At 44.0% G+C, this 24,192-nt stretch overlaps 1 protein-coding gene across 2 annotated transcripts in view; it reads right to left on the minus strand.

Annotated features, from left to right (window-relative positions):
• Positions 1-13,152: 13,152 nt before the first annotated feature.
• Positions 13,153-24,192, minus strand: part of ERBIN (erbb2 interacting protein) — a 352,105-nt gene continuing 341,065 nt past the window's right edge. For both annotated transcript variants that reach the window (XM_075326048.1, XM_075326057.1), the window contains one exon: positions 13,153-15,169. In XM_075326048.1, coding sequence (XP_075182163.1) covers positions 15,062-15,169 — 108 coding nt within the window. In that variant the 3' untranslated portion in view covers positions 13,153-15,061. The remainder of the gene's footprint in view (positions 15,170-24,192) is intronic.

A 24,192-nucleotide genomic window follows, 5' to 3' on the forward strand; every position in this document is an offset into this window, starting at 1 on the left:
CAAAAAAGTTCATTTTTTCTCATTAATGTACACTCTGCACCCCATCCCCCGTCTTGACAGAAAAAAACCCCCAGAAATGTAGAAACCCATGGAAACCCACAATCCCAACAGTGAAACATGGTGGTGGCAGCATCATGCTATGGGGGTGTTTTTCAGCCGCAGGGACAGGACGACTGGTTTCAATTGAAGGAAAAATGAATGCAGCCAAGTACAAAGATATCCTGGAAGAAAACCTCTGCCAGAGTGCTCTGGACCTCAGGCTTGGCCAAAGGTTCACCTTCCAACAATACAATGACCCTAAGCATACAGATAAAATAACAAAGGAGTGGCTTCAGAACAACTCTGTGAGCACTCTTGACTGGCCCAGCCAGAGCCCTGACCTAAACCCAATTGAGCATCTCTGGAGAGACCTGACAATGGCTGACCACCAACGTTCCCCATCCAACCTGACAGAACAGCAGAGGATCTGCAAGGAAGAATGGCAGAGAATCCCCAAATCCAGGTGTGAAAAACTTGTTGCATCATTCCCGAGAACTCATGGCTGTACTAGCTCAAAAGGATGCTTCTACTCAATGCTGAGTAAAGGGTCTGAATACTTATGACCATGTGATATGTCAGTTTTTCTTGTGTAATAAATTTGCAAAAAATTCTACATTTATGGGCTTTTTTCTGTCAAGATGGGGTGCAGAGTGCATTAATGAGAAAAAAATGACCTTTTTTAATTTACCAAATGGCTGCAATGAAACAAAGGGGTCTGAATACTTTCTGTACCCACTGTATGTCCCCATCATGGCCCCATCCTGGTATTTATGTTCTCATCATGGCCCCATCCAAGTATACATGTCTCTATCATAGCCCCATCCTGGTATATATAACCATTGTGGTCACATCTTGGTCTGTGTCTCCATCTTGGTGTATGACCCCCATCATGGCTATATCTTGGTATATATGTCCCAATACCGGTATATAAATGTCCACATCCTGGCCCCATCCTGGTATATATGTCCCCATCATGGCCCCTTGCTGTTATATGTCCTCATCATTGCCCGTTCCTAGTGTATGACTCCCATCATGGCTATATCCTGGTATATATGTCCCCATCATGGCCCCATCCTGATATATATATGTTCCCATCATGGTATATACAGCATGTTCCCATCATGGCCGCATCCTGGTATTTATGTCCCCATCATAGCCCCATCCTGGTATATATCCCATCATAGCATCATCCTGGTATTTATGTCCCCATCATAGCCCCTTCCTGGTAAATGTTCCCATCCTAGTACAGTGCCTTGCGAAAGTATTCAGCCCCTTTGAATCTTTTCCCACATTTCAGGCTTCAAACAAAGATAAACATTTTAATGTTATGGTGAAGAATCAACAAGTGGAACACAATTGTGAAGTTGAACGAAATTTGTTGCTTATTTTAAACTTTTTTAAAAAAGAAATAACTGAAAATTGGGGCGTATAATATTATTCATCCCCTTTAAGTTAATACTTTATAGCGCCACCTTTTGCTGCGATTACAGCTGCAAGTCACTTGGGGTATGTGTCTATCAGTTTTGCTTTTTTTCAAATAGCAATGTACCCAGGGGATCCACAGTATCAACCGTAGTAAGATAGCTGAATCCAGGCGGAACAAATGGTGCAGAGATATAGGAAACCTAAAACATAACTTAATAGTGCGGCTAAAAAGTGAACATAAGCTCACTAAAGGTGAGTAAAAACATGCAGTCAATAGCAATGATAACAATCATGCTACACATGGGGCCATACCATAGCCCAAGTCACCTCACCACTGGTAATCCAATGCGGCAATAGTATCCTCAAACCTTATTGAAATTGCCACCAAAAAGGGCTCCCAGGGTGTAGAATGACTATGGAATGACACACTTCTCCTTACCACTCCTATAGCAGGGGAAATCAAAAACTGGAGAATAAGTATGTCCATAATACAAGACAACGTATTAAGTGTCCGGGTATCGTAATGTAATTAAATCCTAAACAGGGAACGATCTTACCCGTCTTGAAGAGATGATAAGGGCGACTTTAGAAAAACATCAAGGCTTCTGGGGGAGCTGTCAACCAACTCATCAAATCCCACAGATGTGCCACGGAGGGGTCACCTCCATATAATCAAGAAACACTCACTCCCAACGTGTTTCATGGGGAACAATCATCAGGGGAGTCCAGGTGAAGGTTATTGGGTACGGCCAATGTACATCCTTTGTGGCCGTATTATCATGCCCAGAAATACGCACATTAGCGTGTGTCAAGACAAAACTTTTCGAAAGTGCCGTGGCACATCTGTGGGATTTGATGAGTTGGTTGACAGCTCCCCCAGAAGCCTTGATGTTTTTCTAAAGTCGCCCTTATCATCTCTTCAAGACCGGGTAAGATCGTTCCCTGTTTGGGATTTAATTACATTACGATACCCGGACACTTAATACGTTGTCTTGTATTTTGGACATACTTATTCTCCAGTTTTTGATTTCCCCTGCTATAGGAGTGGTAAGGAAAAGTGTGTCATTCCATAGTCATTCTACACCCTGGGAGCCCTTTTTGGTGGCAATTTCAATAAGGTTTGAGGATACTATTGCCGTATTGGATTACCAGTGGTGAGGTGACTTGGGCTATGGTATGGCACCATGTGTAGCATGATTGTTATCATTGCTATTGACTGCATGTTTTTACTCACCTTTAGTGAGCTTATGTTCACTTTTTAGCCGCACTATTAAAAGTTATGTTTTAGGTTTCCTATATCTCTGCTCTATCAGTTTTGCACATCGAGAGACTGAAATTCTTGCCCATTCTTCCTTTGCAAATAGCTGGAGTTGAGTGAGGTTGGGTGGAGAGCGTTTGTGAACAGCAGTTTTCAGCTCCTTCCACAGATTCTCGATTGGATTCAGGTCTGGACATTGACTTGGCCATTCTAGCACCTGGATACGTTTATTTGTGAACCATTCCATTATAGATTTTGCTTTATGTTTGGGATCATTGTCTTGTTGAAAGACAAATCTCCGTCCCAGTCTCAGGTCTTTTGCAGACACCAACAGGTTTTCTTCAAGAATGGTCCTGTATTTTGCTCCATCCATCTTCCCATCAATTTTAACCATCTCCCCTGTCCCTGCTGAAGAACAGCAGGCCCAAACCATGATGCTGCTGCCACCACGTTTGACAGTGGGGATGTGTGTTCAGGGTGATGAGCTGTGTTGCTTTTACGGCAAACATATCGTTTGGCATCGTGCTCAAAAAGTTCGATTTTGGTTTCATCTGACCAGAGCACCTTCTTCCACATATTCAGTGTGTCTCCCAGGTGGCTTGTGGCAAACTTTAAACAACACTTTTTATGGATATCTTTGAGAAATGGCTTTCTTCTTACCACTCTTCCATAAAGGCCAGATTTGTGCAGTGTACGACTGATTGTTGTCCTATGGACAGACTCTCCCACCTCAGCTTTAGATCTCTGCAGTTCATCCAGAGTGATCATTGGCCTCTTGGCTGCATCTCTGATCTGTCTTCTCCTTGCTTGAGATGACATTTTTGAGGGACGGCCGAGTCTTGGTAGATTTGCAGTGGTATGATACTCCTTCCATTTCAATATGATCGCTTGCACAGTGCTGCTTGGGATGTTTAAAGTTCTGGAAATCTTTTTGTAACCAAATCCGGCTTTAAACTTCTCCACAACAATATCATGGACCTGCCTGTTGTGTTCCTTAGTCTCAGTGTTCTGTTTAAAGGGCAGATAGCGTCATGAAGACTATCACAGAGCAGGTGCATTTATACGGAGACTTGATTATATACAGGTAGCTTATATTTATCATCATCAGTCATTTAGAACAACATTGGATCATTCTGGAGTAAGTTTGCTGCAGTGAAAGTAAAGGGGACTAATAATATTGCACGCCCCAATTTTCAGTTATTTATTTTTAAAAAAGTTTAAAATAAGCAATACATTTTGTTCAATTTCACAATTGTGTCCCACTTGTTATTGATTCTTCACCATAACATTAACATTTTTATCTTTATGTTAGAAGTCTGAAATGTGGGAAAAGGTTGAAAAATTGAAGGGGACCGAATACTTTTGCAAGGCACTGTACATATGATCCACCATCGCAACGCACACAGTAAAAAATAAAACAAAAAGCAATTATACTCGCCTTCCCTCCGCTCCTTCGGCATCCTCCTCCGATGCGGTTATGCCGGTAACTAGCTTCAGCTTGTAAGCTGCCAGCATATTCGCTGCTCCACGTGCCCGGAATTATGGGCGTGAGGAGCAGTGAATATCCATATTCTTTAATGGCGGCACACATGACCACCGAAGCTGCTGCAGGAAGTCGGCTGCTAGGCGGTAACTAGTGCTGCTAATAAAGAACATGAATATTCACTGCTCCAAACGCCCATAATCCTGCCCTCAGCTCCAGCTTCAGTGCAAAGAGGTGGGTGGGATTATCAGCACGGGGAGCAGTGAATATTCATATCCTTAATCAGTGGCCAACACGTTGCAGTTCAGGGACCCAATAAGTTTCTGTGCTGCAATGCATTTCAGCCATTTAAAAAAAAAGAAAGAAAAATACATATATTAAATTGTATGTTTTAAATGCATACCTGTCTGACAGAAGTCAAAAGAATATACTTTTGTCTTCCCAAACTGGTACCTGACATACAGTCAGAAAACGCTCCCAACATATACTTTAGGCTACATACACACATCAGTGTCACAGTCTGAATACAGACTGTCCGTGAATCTGAGATATTGTTTCAGGTCAGAAGACCCACAGCCAGTCCGAGCACTGTGGTCTGTATTTGTATTCAGTCATCGACACATGGATGAGTGAATATAGCCTCAGGATAAGTGCACAAACTCTGTTGCTCCACTAATATTCCTCCTGTAAATGTATGAACGTGGCAAGGGCTACACGGCGACTTTTGCTTGGTGTCTCCGCTACATCACAGTGCAATACAAGTGAATGGGACCACTTTGGAGCTCTGAGGGAATTGCAGCAAGCAAGTTGCAAAAAGTCTAGCCTTGTCTGATGTTTTGTGACCTACATGTCCCAGCTGTGGTACCCAGAATGCCACAATACGACCCCATTCACTTCTATTGTGCTGATGTAGCAGCAACACGGAGCACACCATGGTGTGGCAGCCAAGGACGAAGTATAATTTCAGCCTACAGTGACAACTGTGTCCACACATGGATATTTTTCTAGGAAAAGATGCTCAAGAATGTTCATAGAGATTACAACTATTTACTGAAAATGAAATGTCTAGAGAGCTAAAGCTGAAGGGTTCTCTTTAAAAATTAATGGCTATAGGGTACAATATACATCTCATCACAGTATGTTAGATGGCGGTCAATTCAAGCAGTGGACACCCTGTGATCAGCTGGTGATTGAGGCAGGCTGTGCGCCCCTTTCAGTTATAACTAGTGATGAGCGAGAGTGCTCTCCACTCTTCGGTACACGATCAAGCATTGGAGTGCTCGTGTACTCACGGAGCTCGGCCGAGCAATGCGGGCGGGTGCTCAGATTTTTCACTCGTGAAACAACAACCACAATGAACAGGCTTGCTTTACTGCATGATGTGAGCAGGCACCCCAGGAAGAGCTATTCACAGTCTCTGAATGGCTCTCACTGGGATTAAAGCAACATTTTCGGATGTAGTGTAGGAAAAGAAAAAGAAATCCGCCCTCCATCCCTTCCCCGGAAATGCTTCGTTTATGGCTGGCTGTATGTGAGAGGAGAGCCAAACTCCCAATCTTTGACTTCTATAATGCTCGTTACTCGAGCTGAGCACTTTCAGAGCGCCTGACCTACTCAACTCGAGAACCAAGCACACGAACATTTTAGTGCTCGCTGCCCATCTCTAGTTATAACCTATCTATACTGACAAAAGCTTACACTTTAGATAGATTGTTTAGCTCACAACTGTTTCTCTCCTCAGCCAAGTAGGCGTGTGTCCAGTAGAGAGAGGGGAGTAAAGCCCCCCCTCAAACACATTAGATGAACCTCAACTGAATCCAATGATTTCAGCAGACCCGGCCAAAACCATCTAATGTCTATGTGAGCCTTTTAACTCTCCCCCACCAAATAATGTTAGTGGTAAAAAAGATCGGGCAGTTGGACTTTCAATAGCCAAATTTTTTTGTTTTGAGGGAATATAAGCACTTGCGCTAGAGGAATTTGGCAGCGGCTTTCTGTTATCGCCAAGTTGAAAACACATTCATGGAAGAGCTAGGAGAGTATGACCTCATTTACGCATCCAATTTTTCCATGTACTAGAAAAAACGCACAGACTATTCTGATGACTTTGATCAGAGTGTGGTCCATGTGTTATCTGTTCTCTTACGTGGAGAAATAAAAATAAAAAAAATACATTCTACACCTTCTCCATTTTGACAGTCAGTAAAAATCAGACCCAACTAGGATGTCATCTGACTGTGGTCCGATTTTTTTCTTGCAATGCAGATTTTGATCCAACTCTCGGAACAAAATAGGACATGCCTGTGCAGTTTTCCACAGACCTCTTGGTCTGTGAAAAATTATGGACATTGAATGGTCCCCATAAACTATAAAAGGTTGAAGTACTATCCAAGAAAAATTTGGAAGTGTGAATGAGCCTTTAGCTGTCGGCTGAACAGACGGCTGATGGTTTACTGATGTGCTTGGCCAGCTTTAGCCACTGCTCGATACTCGATTGAGCTAGGGTACCTGGCAGAGTATAGCCCGTGCTTGGATGTGTCGTCCATGAAACAACAATATGAGAAGGCACCCCAGTGAGTCGCTCGCAGTCTCTGAATGAGTCTCGCTGGGGTTAAAGCAATTTTTTCAGATGTAATCTAACCCAAAAAACCAAACCCCTCCCGGAAGTGCTTTCTTTATGGCTGGCTGTTTGTTGGAGGAGAGCCGAATTGCCGAATCATTGACTTCCATTATACCCGTTACTCGAGTTGATCCCTTTCAGAGTGTTTGACCTGCTTGACTCGAGGACCGAGCACCCTAGTGCTCGCCTCCCATCCCTAGGTGAAATCCAACCATCCAATGCTTCTCTTCCCCAACGTCATCCATTGGGTTTAGTCTGAACACCACCATGCACATTATAATCGCTAGGTTTGGCTGACATTTCTCTGATGTCAACGGCCACCTCTAGGCAAGCACTGCGGAACATGTTGGCGCTATATAAATAAAAATTATTATTATTAGGAAAGATATTTTGAATTCACATAAACTTTACAAAAGAAGTACAAGAGAAAACCCACAGTTTGTAAGAGCATTAGTTTATTTTCTAATTTTCATGTGTTACTTGAGAAACAATTTACTTATATACAAAAATTGGAATGTAAGATAAATGCTGATCATTAAAACATTACACGGCTGTTGACAAGAAGAGTCCATGAAAAATAAAAGAGCACAGCATACCTCACCATGAAAGCTGGGCTGAATTTATTTGCTTTATTGCTAAAATTTTGCAAGTCCATAAAAGGCCTTAAATGTATATACATATTTCTTTAAAACACAGGTCAAAAAACAAAAAAAAAACCTTAAAAAACAAAAAAATAAATCGGCTATTTACACAATAAATAGTGGGCGATCTGCAGATGGGTTGAATTGACCTCAAATCACGAGACAATGAGGCGGCGGGATGTGCATCTCACGTAAATAGAATATATTTCAGTGTGTGCATCGCTGCATAGTTGGGATTCATATAAACCAGGCAAATGCCCGAACAGCACAATACATTTTATACAAGGTTGCAGTATAAGGAATACACAGACAGCCCGAGCTGTGTATTAGAAGACACCTCTGACCCCATGACAATGGAGTCCAAAAAAAAAATAAATGTGGGAATCTGAAACCGTTGCATTACTTTGTGTAAGGTGCGTGAATCCTTCTAGTACCTGGAAAATAATGTATGCTCATTCATATGAAAAAGCAATATACAGCAGTTTTGAAATGTTACCCTCCAGACGACCAAAATTGAGAAGTTAATAAATATCAAAGAGGGGCTTTAGGGCACCTGCCTGACCTTAAATGTGTTGCCCACCTCTCCAGTATATCTCAATGGAATATAAAATATCACTAATATAGCAAACACTGCAGTCCAGACATAGTAAATCAAATGCTGCTGCAACAGTGAACCGTATTGTTAGTTCAGGAACATATGGAAAATTTATTGCCACGAGGCGTTATACCCATTTGTATGCATAGGTCATTCGGATTCACAACTATACCCCTTAAAATTGCTATGAATTGTGCTCTCACACAAAGAAAATGATATAAGAAAATGTCCTAAAAAATCATTTTGATGTCAATTCACGTACTAAAAAATAAAATAAAATTTTTTATATATATATATATATATATATATATATATATATAAAAAACGCTTGAAGTTTCTGTTCTCTGACATGAAATGTTGCTTGCCACGTAAGAAGAATTAAAAAAACAATGACATGTTCCCGTCTTTAGAGAATTCCTTATAAAGATGAAATCCTGAAGATCCGTGTTACCGTTTGCTCATATTTATACACTCTATCATATACATTGTAACAAAATACAGCAAATTTCTGCGGTTATATTCCAAAATAATCACTTCCTATGTAATGGTAGCACAATGTTATGGCAAGGAATATAAAGAGCTGTTAAAGGGTTTCTTACAGAACGTTACATTCTATATTACCGCTGCAGAAGAAATGCAAATGACTGGAACCAAACGCAGCATGTTCATACCATTAGGTGTGAAGACTAAAGGGCCTGACATAGAAATACTAGCGAAGACAAAAAGGGACAACGTTGGATGGCCAGCATATAGGACCTTTTAGGGACTATTTTATAGGTTTACTATGGGCCTAACAGGCAAGTAGTTGCTAACTACCTCCCTGTTCAACCTGGTGCCGGCTCAGAGTGGTCACTCCTGCCGCCTATTCTGCTGCTTCATGTCAAAAGAGTAGCCCATCTTTTTCCGGGTTGCTCTGTTAACAAGGTGTAACTGCCAACCTCATGCTAATTCACATCCAGCTCCCCGCAGTTAGGTAGCAGGGAGCCGGCTGTCAATCAGCGTGATGTCGGCATTCATGCCCCGTCAACAGAGTAGAGCGGAAGAGAAGCTGCTGCTCTGTCAACGTGAGGTCAGCGGAAGCCACAGAATTGCCGGCAGGAGTGGTCCGTGACCACTCAGTGCGGGCAGAAATCTGCACCAGACAGAAGTGGCAGATAGTTAGTAACTACCTGTTTGTCAGTTCCAAGGCTTGTAGTAAAAAAAGCGAATAGTCCAGGACAACCACTTTAAGCTATGATCAAACGGAGATTCTTGCAGCAGATCCACTCCGAAAATCACTTAAAAAAAATGTTTGAAAGACTATTCAACTCTACAGAAAATCCATAGAGGGTTTTTTCCCCCCAAAAGAAGTTTTGAAAAAACCTGGTGGGAAAAAAAAAAAAAAAAAAAAAGAAGTTCAGGTCACTTCTGAGGTGGATTCCAAAGGGAATCTGCTCCAGACTTCACACATCAAGTCAAAGTCTGTAAATTAAAGCTTCACAGAAAAAAAATAAAAAGGAAAAAAAAAAAAACAAAAACACTCTTCAAATACCACTTTAGGGAAAGAGAAAGTCCTCAATAAAGGAGGGGTTACTGAAGAGGTTTCTGGATTAAAAAAACTTGTTCTTTATGATAGTGATTTTCAGATAGCCTAAAAAAAACCCCTAAGAGTTAAGAAGGACATAATATGGCATCCATATATAGAGGGGTAATCCAGAGCCATTAAAGGTTCTTACACCTATGATGGTTCATTAAGTAGAATCTGTCAGCAGGTTTTTGCTATGTAAGCTAAAGACAGCATGTGGCAAGGGTTAACAGAAAGAAATCAGGGATGCCTGTCTTGTCAAGGTCCAATCTGTTATTTGCTATCTTTAAGCAGCAGGAATTTCCCTTGCTGGACTACAATGTCACACACGGCAGTCCGGCACGCCTTCTCCTCTGACAGCTCACTGTCAACGTACAATCTCTATTGAGAGTCTGGTGGAGGCGGGACAGCTCTCTCAGCTCTGCTACATGTCTAAATCTAAAAATTTTGATTGTGTTAAAATGTCTGGAGCCAGTAATCTAAGTGATACAACGATGGATTCAGGATCTTTTTCCCTACATTATGCTGCTCTCAGATGAGGTAGCAAAAACCTGCTGACAGATTCCCTTTAAGGGGAGTATCAAACTCAGCATTTTTGTGGAAAAAAGCACCACGGCAGTTGTTGATGCAGTTTTTTTGACCAGTCAGAAGTGGATCCAAGAGGAAGGACACGTACAGGCCCTTCCTTTATTTTTCCCTTTTCCTTTTTGAATCAACTCCTTTGGCTAAAAAACAAAAACCCTATAATTTTTCTATACCCCATAGACAAATATGAGGCCATATTATGTCTTTCTATAGCTCAGATTTTTTTTTCCATTATTCTACTAGAAATACTGCCATAGACAGGGAGCAAGCCATGGAGCCGTACAGTTCTACCGTAAACAAAAGTGGAAAATCAAATCACTAAAATTTTGCGATCTGATTGCATCCAACGTCTCCAATTTTTGACTTTGCTAATTTTTCCTATGAGGCCCACATTTCGTTCTTTGCTGGTATCCACCGGAGGGACATCAGTCAATGCTGTGGATAGATCTGCGACAGAGTAAAAATAAATTATAGCTTTGTGTTTAAATGTGCGGATATTGGAACAGGGACCTCTTGGGTAATGTTACTGTCCCATAATATATATATATATATATATTATATTTATTTAAAACAAGTGTCATCGTATTGATCACAACAAAAGACTATTAGCCCTAACATAAACAGTTATTGGTCATCTATGGCACTTATCCCTGGTCTTTAATAGCTACATGTTATGAAGCGCTGCAGTCCCGTTTTACACCAGAGCCATAAAAGAACAAATATATCGAAGAAAACAACAATGTTCCTTTGTGAAGAAAATCATACGTAATTGATAATATTTACATTACGGAGGAACAAAGGCAGCTTGTGGTAAATCACTAAACAGTAGAGCGTTAGAAACCCTTTAATGACTCTAGCACATGTAATTCACATTTCAGTGTTCCCTGTAGAAAGAGCCCTTTAGTCTCCGAACTTTACAAACCAACGACGGGGTCCATAGGACCCTTCACGACTAGCTACTGCCGAGAATGCTTCATGATTCTGCTGCATTTCTATGCACTTGCTTTGGTTACCTAGCACCAAACACTACGACATTTAGCAAGGCAAGACGCCATTCTGTCCCATGTAGAAAGTGAAGAGAGGCAGGTGTAATGTCATCGTTTCTACCAATGTAGTTGGAGCTGTGTCCTGGAGCTCATCCGTGGAACCAGGTTTCCATCCCTAAAAACCTTCCAGTTAAGCTCTAAGGGTATGTGCACACGACCACTCCGACAAAGCGCCCGGAAAACACTCCAAGAATAAATATATGCAACTCTATGTAAAAAAAATATTGCTGTTGATATGTTCAGTCCTTTCGGCATTTTTTAATCGCGTAAGGTTTCCAAAGAGGTCAATGAAGATGCCCTATACAAGTCAACGGGAAGGCTAAGAACGCACTTTGCGTTCACCTACTTGCAGTTTAGAACGCACGTTTTGGGCTTAATTGTTGTGACCAAAGTTGCCTTTTTCTGAAATTTAGCGCTGAAAACACATGCGTTTTTGCTGCGTATTTGATGCGTTTTCAGAGCTTTTTATCTGCGTTCTGATAGTTGCGTTTTGAACATAAAGACACTGCTTAATAAAGTTTAAATAGACAAAATCTTAGAAAAAAAATGGTAAAAAAAGAAGCAAATCTATAATCATAGAAAAAAAATCAAGAAATTAAATTATGTTCATTAAATTATTGCGATAATATATTTTATGGAAAAATTGCAATAAAGTATTTTCCTTAATTTAAATTGTCGGACTATGTGTGTGTGTAAAGGGACATATGAAATCATTATTTTAATGATCAAAACGCATGCTTTCTGCAATGAAAAAGCAGGTAAAACGCAGGAATTTGAAGGAATCTTGTTTTTTGCCATTTCTCATTGACTCCAATGTTAGCAAAACGCACCGAAAATGGCAAAAACAACTGACATGTTACTTCTTTGAACGCATGGTTTTTGCCACAAAATATGCAAATTAAACGCAGCGTTTAGAAACGCAAAGTGGGGTCGGAAAATCCAATTTTTCCATAGACTTTGCTGGTAAATCAAAACGCATGCCTTATGGCAAGAAAAAGGCGCTTCCCTAAAACGGACCTAAAATGCACCTAAAACGCAGGTAAAAACGCAAAATGCGTTCCTAGCCTTAAAGAGGACCAACCACCAGGATTTTCCTATAGAAACTAAAGCCAGTGCTATACTGGCGCTATCGTGCTGATTCTATACATAGATGGTGCCACCGTCCGTTTGCACACACATTTTTCTCGAGCATCTTGTACCAATCCCTGCCACTGCAGGTCACCTTTGTGTTTGTTCTCCCCTGATGAACGCTTGCTACAGAGAGGGAAATGCGTCGGGAGGACTTTTTTTTAAGAGGTTGCGGGGCAGACCGCATACTTGGTTGCTGCCCTTGTCAGGGAGGACGTTTATACATGGGGCACGACAGGGAATAAGCTACATCATAACCCTGGTTCTGCCTGATATCTTCTAACCTGTGCCTTTTTGCCTATGTGATTGGTGCCTAATTCATCCGTGGAGAAGAATCGGGTGAGATTGACCCTTTTATGATTACTGCACCTTCTGGTTTTTGTATTTACACTTTATAACTTATTTAGATTTTTAATGATTCTATACATACCCTTAGTTGTGAGATCGGATGTATAGTTTCTGAAATACAGGCAAGTAAAGTTTGTGAAATGCACTGTTACTTGATAGATATTCTCAGGCTGATATCAAATAGGTGCATTTGGTTTTGCTAGATATTCCCGCCCCTGTCTGCCTGTTCTTCCTCCCTCCTTCCTCCCCCTGTAATAAAAGAGACAGGGGGAGGAAGGACAGGCATTCAGACAGGGGCGGAAATAACTACCAAAACCTGCCCAACCTATTAGATATTCTGCAGCACCTATCAATCAAGTAACAGCGAATTTCACAAACTTTACTTGCCTGTATTTCAGAAACTATACATCCGATCTCACAACTAAAGGTATGTATAGAATCAGCATGATAGCGCCAGTAAACTATACATCCGATCTCACAAAAAATAAAATAAATCTTTATTTTTATATAAAGCTAAGATAAACAGGAACACTGTCTCCATTGGGGCTCACAATCTAAATTCCCTATAAGTAGGTCTTTGGAGTGTCGGAGGAAACCCACGCAAACATGGGAAGAACATACAAACTCCTTACAGATGGTGTCCTTGGTGGGATTCGAACTCTGGACCCCAGCCCTGCAAGACTGCAGTGCTAACCACTGAGACACCATGCTGCCCAACCACTGAGCCACCATGCCGCCCAAAAGGTATGTAAAGAATCAGCACGATAGCCCCAGTATAGCACTTGCTTTAGTTTATATAATAAAATCCAGGTGGTTGGTCCTCGTTAACCCTAGAACGCGCAACCATAGAAAACAAGTAACCTAGCAGGCCTGCAAGGCCCCAGGTATGCGTTCTAGGGTTAAATGATGCCAGGGGGTCTTTTTGAAAGTTTCTGCTGGAATAACCACTGTTCTTCATTGTTAAATTTACTTAAATAAATAAAATCTGGAAAATGCCAATAAGAGAGGCCCCAAGATGCTAAAAAACAAACAAACAAAAAACACCAGCTGTCAGAAACATTGAATAACTCTCAGATAATGTGCAAAAAAAACCCAAAAACGATGGCGTTTCTTGGAACTGTCCTGCTCTTTAAAAACTTGGGTTTGCTTGGATAGAAAATTGTGTGCACATACCCTAATAAGGCTTACTAATGAAGATGACCCCCACCTGGCACAGAGTCCTATTTGGGACAGTCTGGGACACTCGTAAAAAAATTAAAATTGAAGGCGATTACAAAAAAAAAGAAAAAAAAAAGAAAATCAACTTTGGAAATCTATGTCTCAAAAGATGACAAATCAGGCACCATGAATAATGCTTCTAGTCCAGGCTGATCCCCCGCTCTTGTCTGGTATGACCCGGGCTGAGCTATGCCAGGACAGCACGTTTTATATTACATGTGAACAGATGTGGAAAATAAATTCCAAAAAATATGTAAACACACCTCACCGTAAATGTATCATTACAATAAAAAATAAAAAATAAAAAAAAAAATGTACATAAAAAAACCTCACTTCTAAAATATCAAAATGCTATCGAAATTGCAGTTATTTAAAAAAAAATGTTGTCTGTGCCTTGAAAAAGAAGAAAATAAAAGTTGCTTTCGGCATTGAGACCCCCTCCCCCCCATGATCTAAGAAAAGAGCACTTATTTCCTGCATGAAATCAGATAGGACAGGTGGCTCCATTGCCGGGCTAACCGCATGCGCCACTTTGCTTCACCATTTACTAAACCATTTACACATAGCAAAGCCAACGTAAAAATCACCCTGCCTGACTCCACACGAGTGGTTTTTCAATTCAGAAAAATATATTAAAAAAAATAAAATAAAATAATAAAAATGTTATACCAGATGTGAAGAGAGAAAGGCTTACACATACAGAAGAGACGGCTCTGCCATTCACCTGCGCATCGCTACAGTTGAGGCTTTTTTTTTCTTCTCCTCCTATTGTACAGATTTTAGTAATACACATTATCCAAAAATAGACCTACATTCTGTACAAAAACGACACAGGTTTGTTCTTGCAAGCGAGGCTTAGCAAACATTCAAACACCCAGACGGCGAGGCATCTGCACCCGACTTTCACCCGCAGTGGTTCACGACCCACAGTTCATCTCTGTATAAATTGTATATCTTTTTATCAAAATCCAAGTGCATGTTCAGATTTGTTTTTTTTCTCTCTCTCTATGTTGCTTTTTTTTACGTATATACATAGAAAAATAGTTTTGAGTTTTGATACTAATTAGTCTCTTGACACATTTGCTGGCTTTCCGTTCCTCGTTGGGTTTCTTTACACGGCTCCGTCCCGTAGAACGATCAGCTCGACTGCACTCTGAAACTTCTTCAGAAGCAACACCGCCTGTCCGTGGTCGACGTTCAGGAAATTGTATCCATTCGCCTAAGGAAAGAAAGGAACTATATGAGGGAAATCAGAGGACCAAAAAAAGAGAGTCGTACACGTAATGAGGAGTGTGTCTTCTCCTTTGACTTACACATGCAAGTGTTAGAACCTGTGCGCACTTACCGGTTTTTCCCACGGATTTCCTGCGGTTTTGCTGCATGTGTCACTGCAGAAAATGTTCATAACATCTCTGCAGTGATTCACCAGCAAAACCTATGGGGAAAAAAAATGCTGTGCACACTATGCGGAATTTGACAGCTGCATGTTTTGCTGCGGGATTCCCGCAGCAAAAACAATTGCATGTCACTTCTTTTCCGCAGGTCCTTGCGGGATTTCACGCCATTGACTGCAATGTAATCGTGAAATCCCACAGGGAAGTGATGTCATTACAGGAAGAGGAAGCGGAGCAGAGAGTAAACACACACACACACACATCACAGACACAGACATAGAACACAGACATCACTCACACACAGACATATAGAATACACATAGAAATCAAACGGAAATATAGAAAAAAAAAAAACACGTGGGCTCCGCCGTATTTTTACCTTCCAGCCGAGGTAAGCACACAGCGGCGGCCCGGTATTCTCAGGCTGGGGAGGGCGGGGGGCAGGGTTAATGTCCCCCCTCCTCCTGCAGCCGAGAATATCAGCCGCAGCTGCCCCGGGACTGTCACATAATGCATGAGTGTCCCTGGCTCTTCCAGATGCCGTGATGCGGTGGCTATCCAGGTAATAACGAGTTAATGGCAGCAGATCGCCGCCATTAACTCCAGGCTTGATCATGGCAGCGTCTATGAGACAGCTGACATGATTAACCCGTAAGTAAAGTGAATAAACACACACACCGAAAAATCCTTTATTTTAAATTAAACACAAAAAAGCCTCCTCTTTCACCCGTTTATCAACCCCCCCGAAACACAGCTCCGGCGTAATTCACGTCTTGCGCTGCTTACATCCAGAAGCGAGTGACACAGACACAGGCTGAATGCAGCCTCGCAACGAGACAGCAGAGGTAACCACAGGGCATTTCCCATGGCCGGTAATATGAACTCACATTACCGCTCGGGAGAAATGCAGCGTGTGCTCACAGGGACTCTATCTATCCCTCTATCTATCCTTCTGTCTATCTATCTATCTATTCCTCTATCTATTTATCTATCTACTCTCTATCTCAGTAGGAAATTACCTTTTTTTTTCCCAATGTGATTTATTGCATGGAATGCATTAAAGCACATATACCAACCCGCACGCGGCAAAACTGCGGCAATACCAAGAACAATACCGCGGTAAAACCACGGCAAACCACATGCAGTTTTCGGGTGCGGTTTGCCGCGGTTTTTTACCACGGGTGCGGTAATCTTTCAGACCCTGCAGAATTTTCTTAAGAAAATTCTGTTTTCCAGTGCGCACAGGGCCTTATACAGTTTTTTATGCTGAAGTCAAAAGTGAATCCGGCAACAAGGAAAAGTACAGGTCCTTATATTATATTTACCATACGTTTTGAATAAATTCTGGCTAAAACGGAAAAAAAAACCTAGACTAGAAACTGTAGCGACTATGTCCCAGCTATACAAAGTTTGCTGCGCATCACAAAGTAATAGGGCGGCAAAGAACCAAGTAAACACGACCACGAAAAGCAAGTTGCAAAAGGATCCATCTGTGTCCGAGTCTCTGCTACTTGGAAAGGGAAAATTTAAAACGCTCTTTATTGTAGGATAATTAAAATCCAAAAAGTCATAAAATTCATTTAAAAAAATGGAAAGGCAACATGTCACCTTACGCATTTCGGACCATACAAATAAGGTCATTATTCATAGGCGGAGAAGCACAAGATCTCTAACATCCACCAGCCCCGTGATGTCATCATGGAGAAAGAAGTGTAAGTCGTCAAGTGCGACGCTCCAGGGAACTCCATACCCAAGAGAGTTAAAGGGTTATTCCCATCACGAAGATCCTATCCCAATGTGTAGTAGATGTAATAATATTAGCAAATACCTCCAATTAGAAATGTAGTATAGTTCTTCTAATTCACTTACTTCATGTGCAGGGCATTAGGTATCCATGGTACTGTGCAACTGTCACTAATGCGTGGTCTTAACCATGAATACCTAAGGTCCTGTGATGTCCTGTACATGACGTAAGCGACATAGTGAATCAGGAGAACTATACTACATTTCTAATTGGAGGTATTTGCTAATATTACTATTATTGCACCTACTATATATTGGGATAGGATCTTGGAGATGGGAATAACCCTTTACGGAAGTGCTTAAAAATAATGGTGGCCACACAAAATATTCACACTTTGGACACAATTTGGCCAGTTTCACTTAGGGATGTACTCACTTTTGTTGACATCGGTTTAGACATTAATGGATGTGTGCTGAGTTATTTAGAAGTCACACCAAATTTACACTGTTAGGGCTCAGTTTCACTTGCAGTTAACATAGCCGAGTGCAATCTGATAAAACATTGGACTGCACTCGCACCAGGGCAAAACTATGGGGCAGTGTCCATCTGCAATTGATTTCTCATACCAGAGAAATGAATCGTTTTGCAGGAAGTCTCGGCTCACACGCACTCATTCAAGTCTATGGCTGCGTGTGAAACATCGCACTGCACTCATATGTCATCCGAGTGCAGTACGATGTACGCAGAGACAGGCAGTGGAGGAGAGGGAGAGAGTTCTCCCTCCCTGTTCTCCGCAGCTGTAATCGGATCGAAAGGTTGGATCACAGTCGCATCACACTCGGCTGACCCTCACAGTTGAGGGTCATTAGCATATCGCTTCCGATGCTCTTATACAAGCTGTAGACTGACTACTTTACATTGTATCAAAGTGTCATATCTTCAGTGTTGTCAAGTGAAAAGATAAAATAAAATATTTACAAAAATGTGAGGGGTGTACTTATTTTGTTATATAGTGTATATACACTGTGTTCAGAATTATTAGGCAAATGAGTATTTTGATCACATGATACTTTTTATACATGTTGTCCTACTCCAAGCTGTATAGGCTTGAGAGCCAACTACCAGTTAAGTAAATCAGGTGATGTGCATCTCTGTAATGAGGAGGGGTGTGGTGTAATGACATCAACACCCTATATAAGGTGTGCTTAATTATTAAGCAACTTCCTTTCCTTTGGCAAAATGGGTCAGAAGAGAGATTTGACGGGCTCTGAAGTCCAAAATTGTGAGATGTCTTGCAGAAGGATGCAGCAGTCTTGAAATTGCCAAACTTTTGAAGCGTGATCACCGAACAATCAAGCGTTTCATGGCAAATAGCCAACAGGGTCACAAGAAGCGTGTTGGGCAAAAAAGGCTCAAACTAACTGCCCATGAATTGAGGAAAATCAAGCGTGAAGCTGTCAAGATGCCATTTGCCACCAGTTTGGCCATATTTCAGAGCTGCAACGTTACTGGAGTATCAAAAAGCACAAGGTGTGCCATACTCAGGGACATGGCCAAGGTAAGGAAGGCTGAAAAATGACTACCTTTGAACAAGAAAAATAAGATAAAACGTCATGACTGGGCCAAGAAATATCTTAAGACTTATTTTTCAAAGGTTTTATGGACTGATGAAATGAGAGTGACTCTTGATGGGCCAGATGGATGTGCCAGAGGCTGGATCAGTAGAGGGCAGAGAGCTCCACTCCGACTCAGACGCCAGCAAGGTGGAGGTGGGGTACTGGTATGGGCTGGTATCATCAAAGATGAACTTGTGGGACCTTTTCGGGTGAAGCTCAACTCCCAGACCTACTGTCAGTTTCTGAAGACAACTTCTTCAAGCAGTGGTACAGGAAGAAGTCAGTATCGTTCAAGAAAAACATGATTTTCAAGCAGGACAATGCTCCATCACATGCATCCAACTACTCCACAGTGTGGCTGTCAGTAAAGGTCTAAAACATGAAAAAATAATGACATGGCCTCCTTGTTCACCTGATCTGAACCCCATAGAGAAGCTGTGGTCCCTCATAAAATGTGAGATTTACAGGGAGGGAAAACAGTACACCTCTCGGAACAGTGTCTGGGAGGCTGTGGTGGCTGCTGCACACAATGTTGATCGTAAACAGATCAAGCAACTGACAAAATCTATGGATGGTAGGCTGTTGAGCATCATCATAAAGAAAGGTGGCTATATTGGTCACCAATTGTTTGGGGTATTGTTTTTGCATGTCAGTAATGTTTATTTCTAAATTTTGTGCAGTTATATTGGTTTACCTGGTGAAAATAAACAAGTGAGATGGGAATATATTTGGTTTTTATTAAGTTGCCTAATAATTTTGCACAGTAATAGTTACCTGCACTAACAGATATCATCCTAAGACAGCCAAATCTAAAAAAAAGGGAATTTTGTTTACTTACCGTAAATTCCTTTTCTTTTAGCTCCTATTGGGAGACCCAGACAATTGGGTGTATAGCTTCTGCCTCTTGAGGCCACACAAAGTATTACACTTTTAAAAAAGTGTAACCCCTCCCCTCTGCCTATACACCCTCCCGTGGATCACGGGCTCCTCAGTTTGGTGCAAAAGAAGGAAGGAGAAAACTTATAAATTGGTCTAGGGTAAATTCAATCCGAAGGATGTTCGGAGAACTGAAGACCATGAACCCAAAGAACAAATCAACATCAACAACATGTGTATACAAAAGAACAACCAGCCCGAAGGGCACAGGGGCGGGTGCTGGGTCTCCCAATAGGAGCTAGAAGAAAAGGAATTTACGGTAAGTAAACAAAATTCCCTTTTTCTTTGTCGCTCCATTGGGAGACCCAGACAATTGGGACGTCCAAGAGCAGTCCCTGGGTGGGTAAAGCAATACCTCAATAAAAAGAGCCGAAAAACGGCCCCCTCTTACAGGTGGGCAACCGCCGCCTGGAGGACTCGCCTACCTAGACTGGCGTCTGCCGAAGCATAGGTATGCACTTGATAGTGCTTCGTGAAAGTGTGCAGACTAGACCACGTAGCTGCCTGACACACCTGCTGAGCCGTCGCCCGGTGCCGCAATGCCCAGGACGCACCAACGGCTCTGGTAAAATGGGCTTTCAACCCTGAAGGGAGCGGAAGCCCAGAAGTACGGTAGGCCTCGAGAATCGGTTCCTTGATCCACCGAGCCAAGGTTGACTTGGAGGCCTGAGATCCCTTACGCTGGCCAGCGACAAGGACAAAGAGCGCGTCTGAACGGCGCAGGGGCGCCGTGCGAGACACGTAGAGCCGGAGTGCTCTCACTAGATCCGAAGAGTGCAAATCCTTTTCACACTGGTGAATTGGATTAGGGCAAAAGGAAGGCAAGGAGATATCCTGATTTAGATGAAAAGGGGATACCACCTTAGGGAGAAATTCCGGGACAGGACGCAGAACCACCTTATCCTGGTGGAAAACCAGGAAGGGAGCTTTGCATGACAGTGCTGCAAGCTCAGACACTCTGCAAAGTGATGTGACTGCCACCAGGAAGGCCACCTTCTGAGAAAGACGGGAGAGAGAGACATCCCGCAGCGGCTCAAAAGGCGGCTTTTGAAGAGCCGTCAGGACCCTGTTAAGATCCCAAGGTTCCAACGGACGTTTGTAAGGTGGAACCATGTGGCAAACCCCCTGCAGGAACGTGCGGACCTGCGGAAGCCTGGCTAGATGCGTTTGAAAAAACACGGAGAGTGCCGACACTTGGCCCTTGAGAGAGCCGAGGGACAAACCCTTGTCCATTCCAGATTGAAGGAATGAAAGAAATGTGGGTAATGCAAACGGCCATGGAGGAAAACCGTTATCAGAGCACCAGGATAAGAAGATTTGCCAAGTCCTGTGATAGATCTTAGCAGACGTTGGTTTCCTGGCTTGTCTCATGGTGGCAATGACATCCTGAGATAACCCTGAAGACGCTAGGAGCCAGGACTCAATGGCCACACAGTCAGGTTGAGGGCCACAGAATTCAGATGGAAAAACGGGCCTTGTGACAGCAAGTCTGGGCGGTCTGGAAGTGCCCACGGTTGACCCACCGTGAGATGCCACAGATCCGGATACCACGACCGCCTCGGCCAGTCTGGAGCGACGAGAATGGCGCGACGGCATTCGGACCGGATCTTGCAGTACCCTGGGCAGCATCGCCAGAGGGGGAAACACGTATGGCAGTCGAAACTGCGACCAATCCTGGACCAAAGCGTCCGCTGCCAGAGCTCTGTGATCCTGAGACCGTGCCATGAAGGCCGGGACCTTGTTGTTGTGTCGTGACGCCATGAGATCGACGTCCGGCGTTCCCCAGCGGCGACAGATCTCTCGAAACACGTCTGGGTGAAGAGACCATTCCCCCGCATCCATGCCCTGACGACTGAGAAAATCTGCTTCCCAGTTTTCTACGCCCGGGATGTGAACTGCGGAGATGGTGGAGTCTGTGTCTTCCACTCACTGCAGAATCCGCCGGACTTGCTGGAAGGCTTGACGACTGCGAGTGCCGCCTTGGTGGTTGATGTAGGCGACGGCAGTGGCGTTGTCCGACTGGATTCGGATCTGCCTGCCCTCCAGCCACCGATGGAAAGCCAATAGGGCTAGATATACTGCCCTTATCTCCAGGATATTGATCTGAAGGGACGATTCTACTGGAGTCCAGGTTCCTTGAGCCCTGTGGTGGAGAAAAACCGCTCCCCAACCTGACAGACTCGCGTCTCTGGTGACCACGGCCCAGGTTGGGGATAGGAAGGATTTTCCCCGGGCCAGAGATGTGGGTAGGAGCCACCACTGAAGTGATGTTTTGGTTGCGAGGGAAAGAGAGATGTTCTTGTCGAGGGAAGCAGCACTCTTGTCCCATTTGCGAAGAATGTCCCATTGGAGTGCCCGTAGATGGAATTGCGCGAACGGCACTGCCTCCATAGCTGCAACCATCTTCCCCAGGAAGTGCATGAGGCGCCTTAAGGTGTGTGACTGACTCCGAAGAAGTGACTGCACCCCCGCCTGCAGAGAAAGCTGTTTGTCCCGCGGTAGCATGACTAACGCTGGCTGGGTATGAAATTCCATCCCGAGGTAAGTCAGTGATTGGGTCGGCGTCAACTTGGATTTCGGGAAATTGATGATCCACCCGAACTGCTGGAGACTCGCCAGAGTGATGGTAAGACTTCGTTGACACGCCACCAGAGAAAAGGCCCTGGCTAGGAGATCGTCCAAGTAAGGGATCACCGAGTGGCCCTGAGAGTGCAGGACCGCCACGACGGATGCCATGACTTTGGTGAAAACCCGTGGGGCTGTCGCCAGGCCGAAAGGCAATGCCACGAACTGGAGGTGTTCGTCCCCGATGGCGAAACGCAGGAAACGTTGATGTTCGGGTGCGATCGGCACATGGAGATAAGCATCTTTGATGTCGATCGATGCTAGGAAGTCTCCTTGTGACATCGAGGCGATGACCGAGCGGAGAGATTCCATCCGAAACCGTCTGGTTCTCACATGTCTGTTGAGCAGCTTGAGGTCCAGAACGGGACGGAATGACCCGTCCTTTTTTGGCACCACGAACAAGTTGGAGTAAAATCCGCGACCACGTTCCTGAAAGGGAACGGGAATCACAACTCACTCTATCTTTAGAGCGTCCACTGCCTGAAAAAGTGCGGCGGCCTGTGCGGGGGGTGGGGGAGGTTCGGAAGAAACGAGCCGCAGGACGAGAGTTGAACTCTATCCTGTAACCATGAGACAGAATGTCTCTCACCCATCGGTCTTGAACGTGTGGCCACCAGGCGTCACCAAAGTGGGAGAGCCTGCCACCGACCGAGGATGTGGTTAGATGAGGCCGAGAGTCATGTGAAGGCCGTCTTGGAGGCAGTGCCTCCCGCGGCCTTTTGGGGGCGTGACTTGGACCGCCACGCATAGGAGTTCCTCTGGCCTTTCTCCGGCCGGTGGGACGACGAGGATTGGGTCTTGGCGGAGGGACGAAAGGACCGAAACCTCGATTGGATTTTTCTCTGCTGAGGTCTCTGAGGTTTGGACTGGGGTAAGGAGGAGTCCTTTCCCGAGGATTCCTTAATAATCTCATCCAACCGTTCGCCAAACAAACGGTCGCCAGAAAAAGGCAAACCAGTTAAGAACCTTTTGGAAGCAGAGTCTGCTTTCCATTCGCGCAGCCACATGGCCCTGCGGACTGCCACGGAGTTAGCGGATGCCACAGCCGTACGGCTAGCGGAGTCCAGGACGGCGTTCATGGCGTAGGACGAAAATGCTGATGCCTGAGAGGTCAAGGAAGAAACCTGCGGAGCAGAATTCCGCGTGACGGCATTAATCTCAGTCAGACATGCCGAGATTGCTTGGAGAGCCCACACGGCCGCAAAGGCCAGGGCGAAAGACGCGCCCGTGGCCTCATAAATAGACTTCACCAAGAGCTCTATCTGTCTGTCAGTGGCATCCTTCAGGGATGCGCCATCGGCAACAGACACAACGGACCTAGCAGCCAATCTAGAGACTGGAGGATCCACCTTGGGGGGAGTGTGCCCAGCCCTTAACGACTTCAGGTGAAAAGGGGTAACGCGTGTCAGTGTGCCGTTTAGCAAAGCGCTTGTCCGGGACCGCTCTGGGCTTCTGGACAGCGTCCCTGAAGTTAGAGTGATCAAAAAACGTATTGCGCGTACGTTTGGGGAATCGAAATTGGTGTTTCTCCTGCTGAGAAGCCGGCTCCTCTGCAGGAGGAGGTGGAGGTGAGAGATCCAGCACCTGGTTGATGGACGAGATAAGATCATTTACCAAGGCGTCCCCCTCAGGGGCATCAAGGTTAAGGGTGAAGTCAGGGTCAGAGCCCTGAGTTCCCACGTCCGCCTCGTCTTCCTGAGAGTCATCAAGCTGGGATCCAGAGCAGCGTGAGGAGGCCGGGGAAGAGTCCCAGCGAGGCCGCTTAGCCAGCCTGGGGCTGCGATCCGGGCAGGAGTCCTCCGCCTGGGACCGAGAGGGGCCTGGAGGAGACAAACTAACAGGGGCCGGGGCCTGTGAAGAGCCCGGTCTGGACTGCAAAGCCTCAAGGAGCTTAGATGACCATTTGTCCATAGACTGTGCAATGGAT

The sequence above is a fragment of the Anomaloglossus baeobatrachus genome, chromosome 1 (assembly GCF_048569485.1).
Source record: "Anomaloglossus baeobatrachus isolate aAnoBae1 chromosome 1, aAnoBae1.hap1, whole genome shotgun sequence".
NCBI classification, from domain to species: Eukaryota; Metazoa; Chordata; class Amphibia; order Anura; family Aromobatidae; genus Anomaloglossus; species Anomaloglossus baeobatrachus.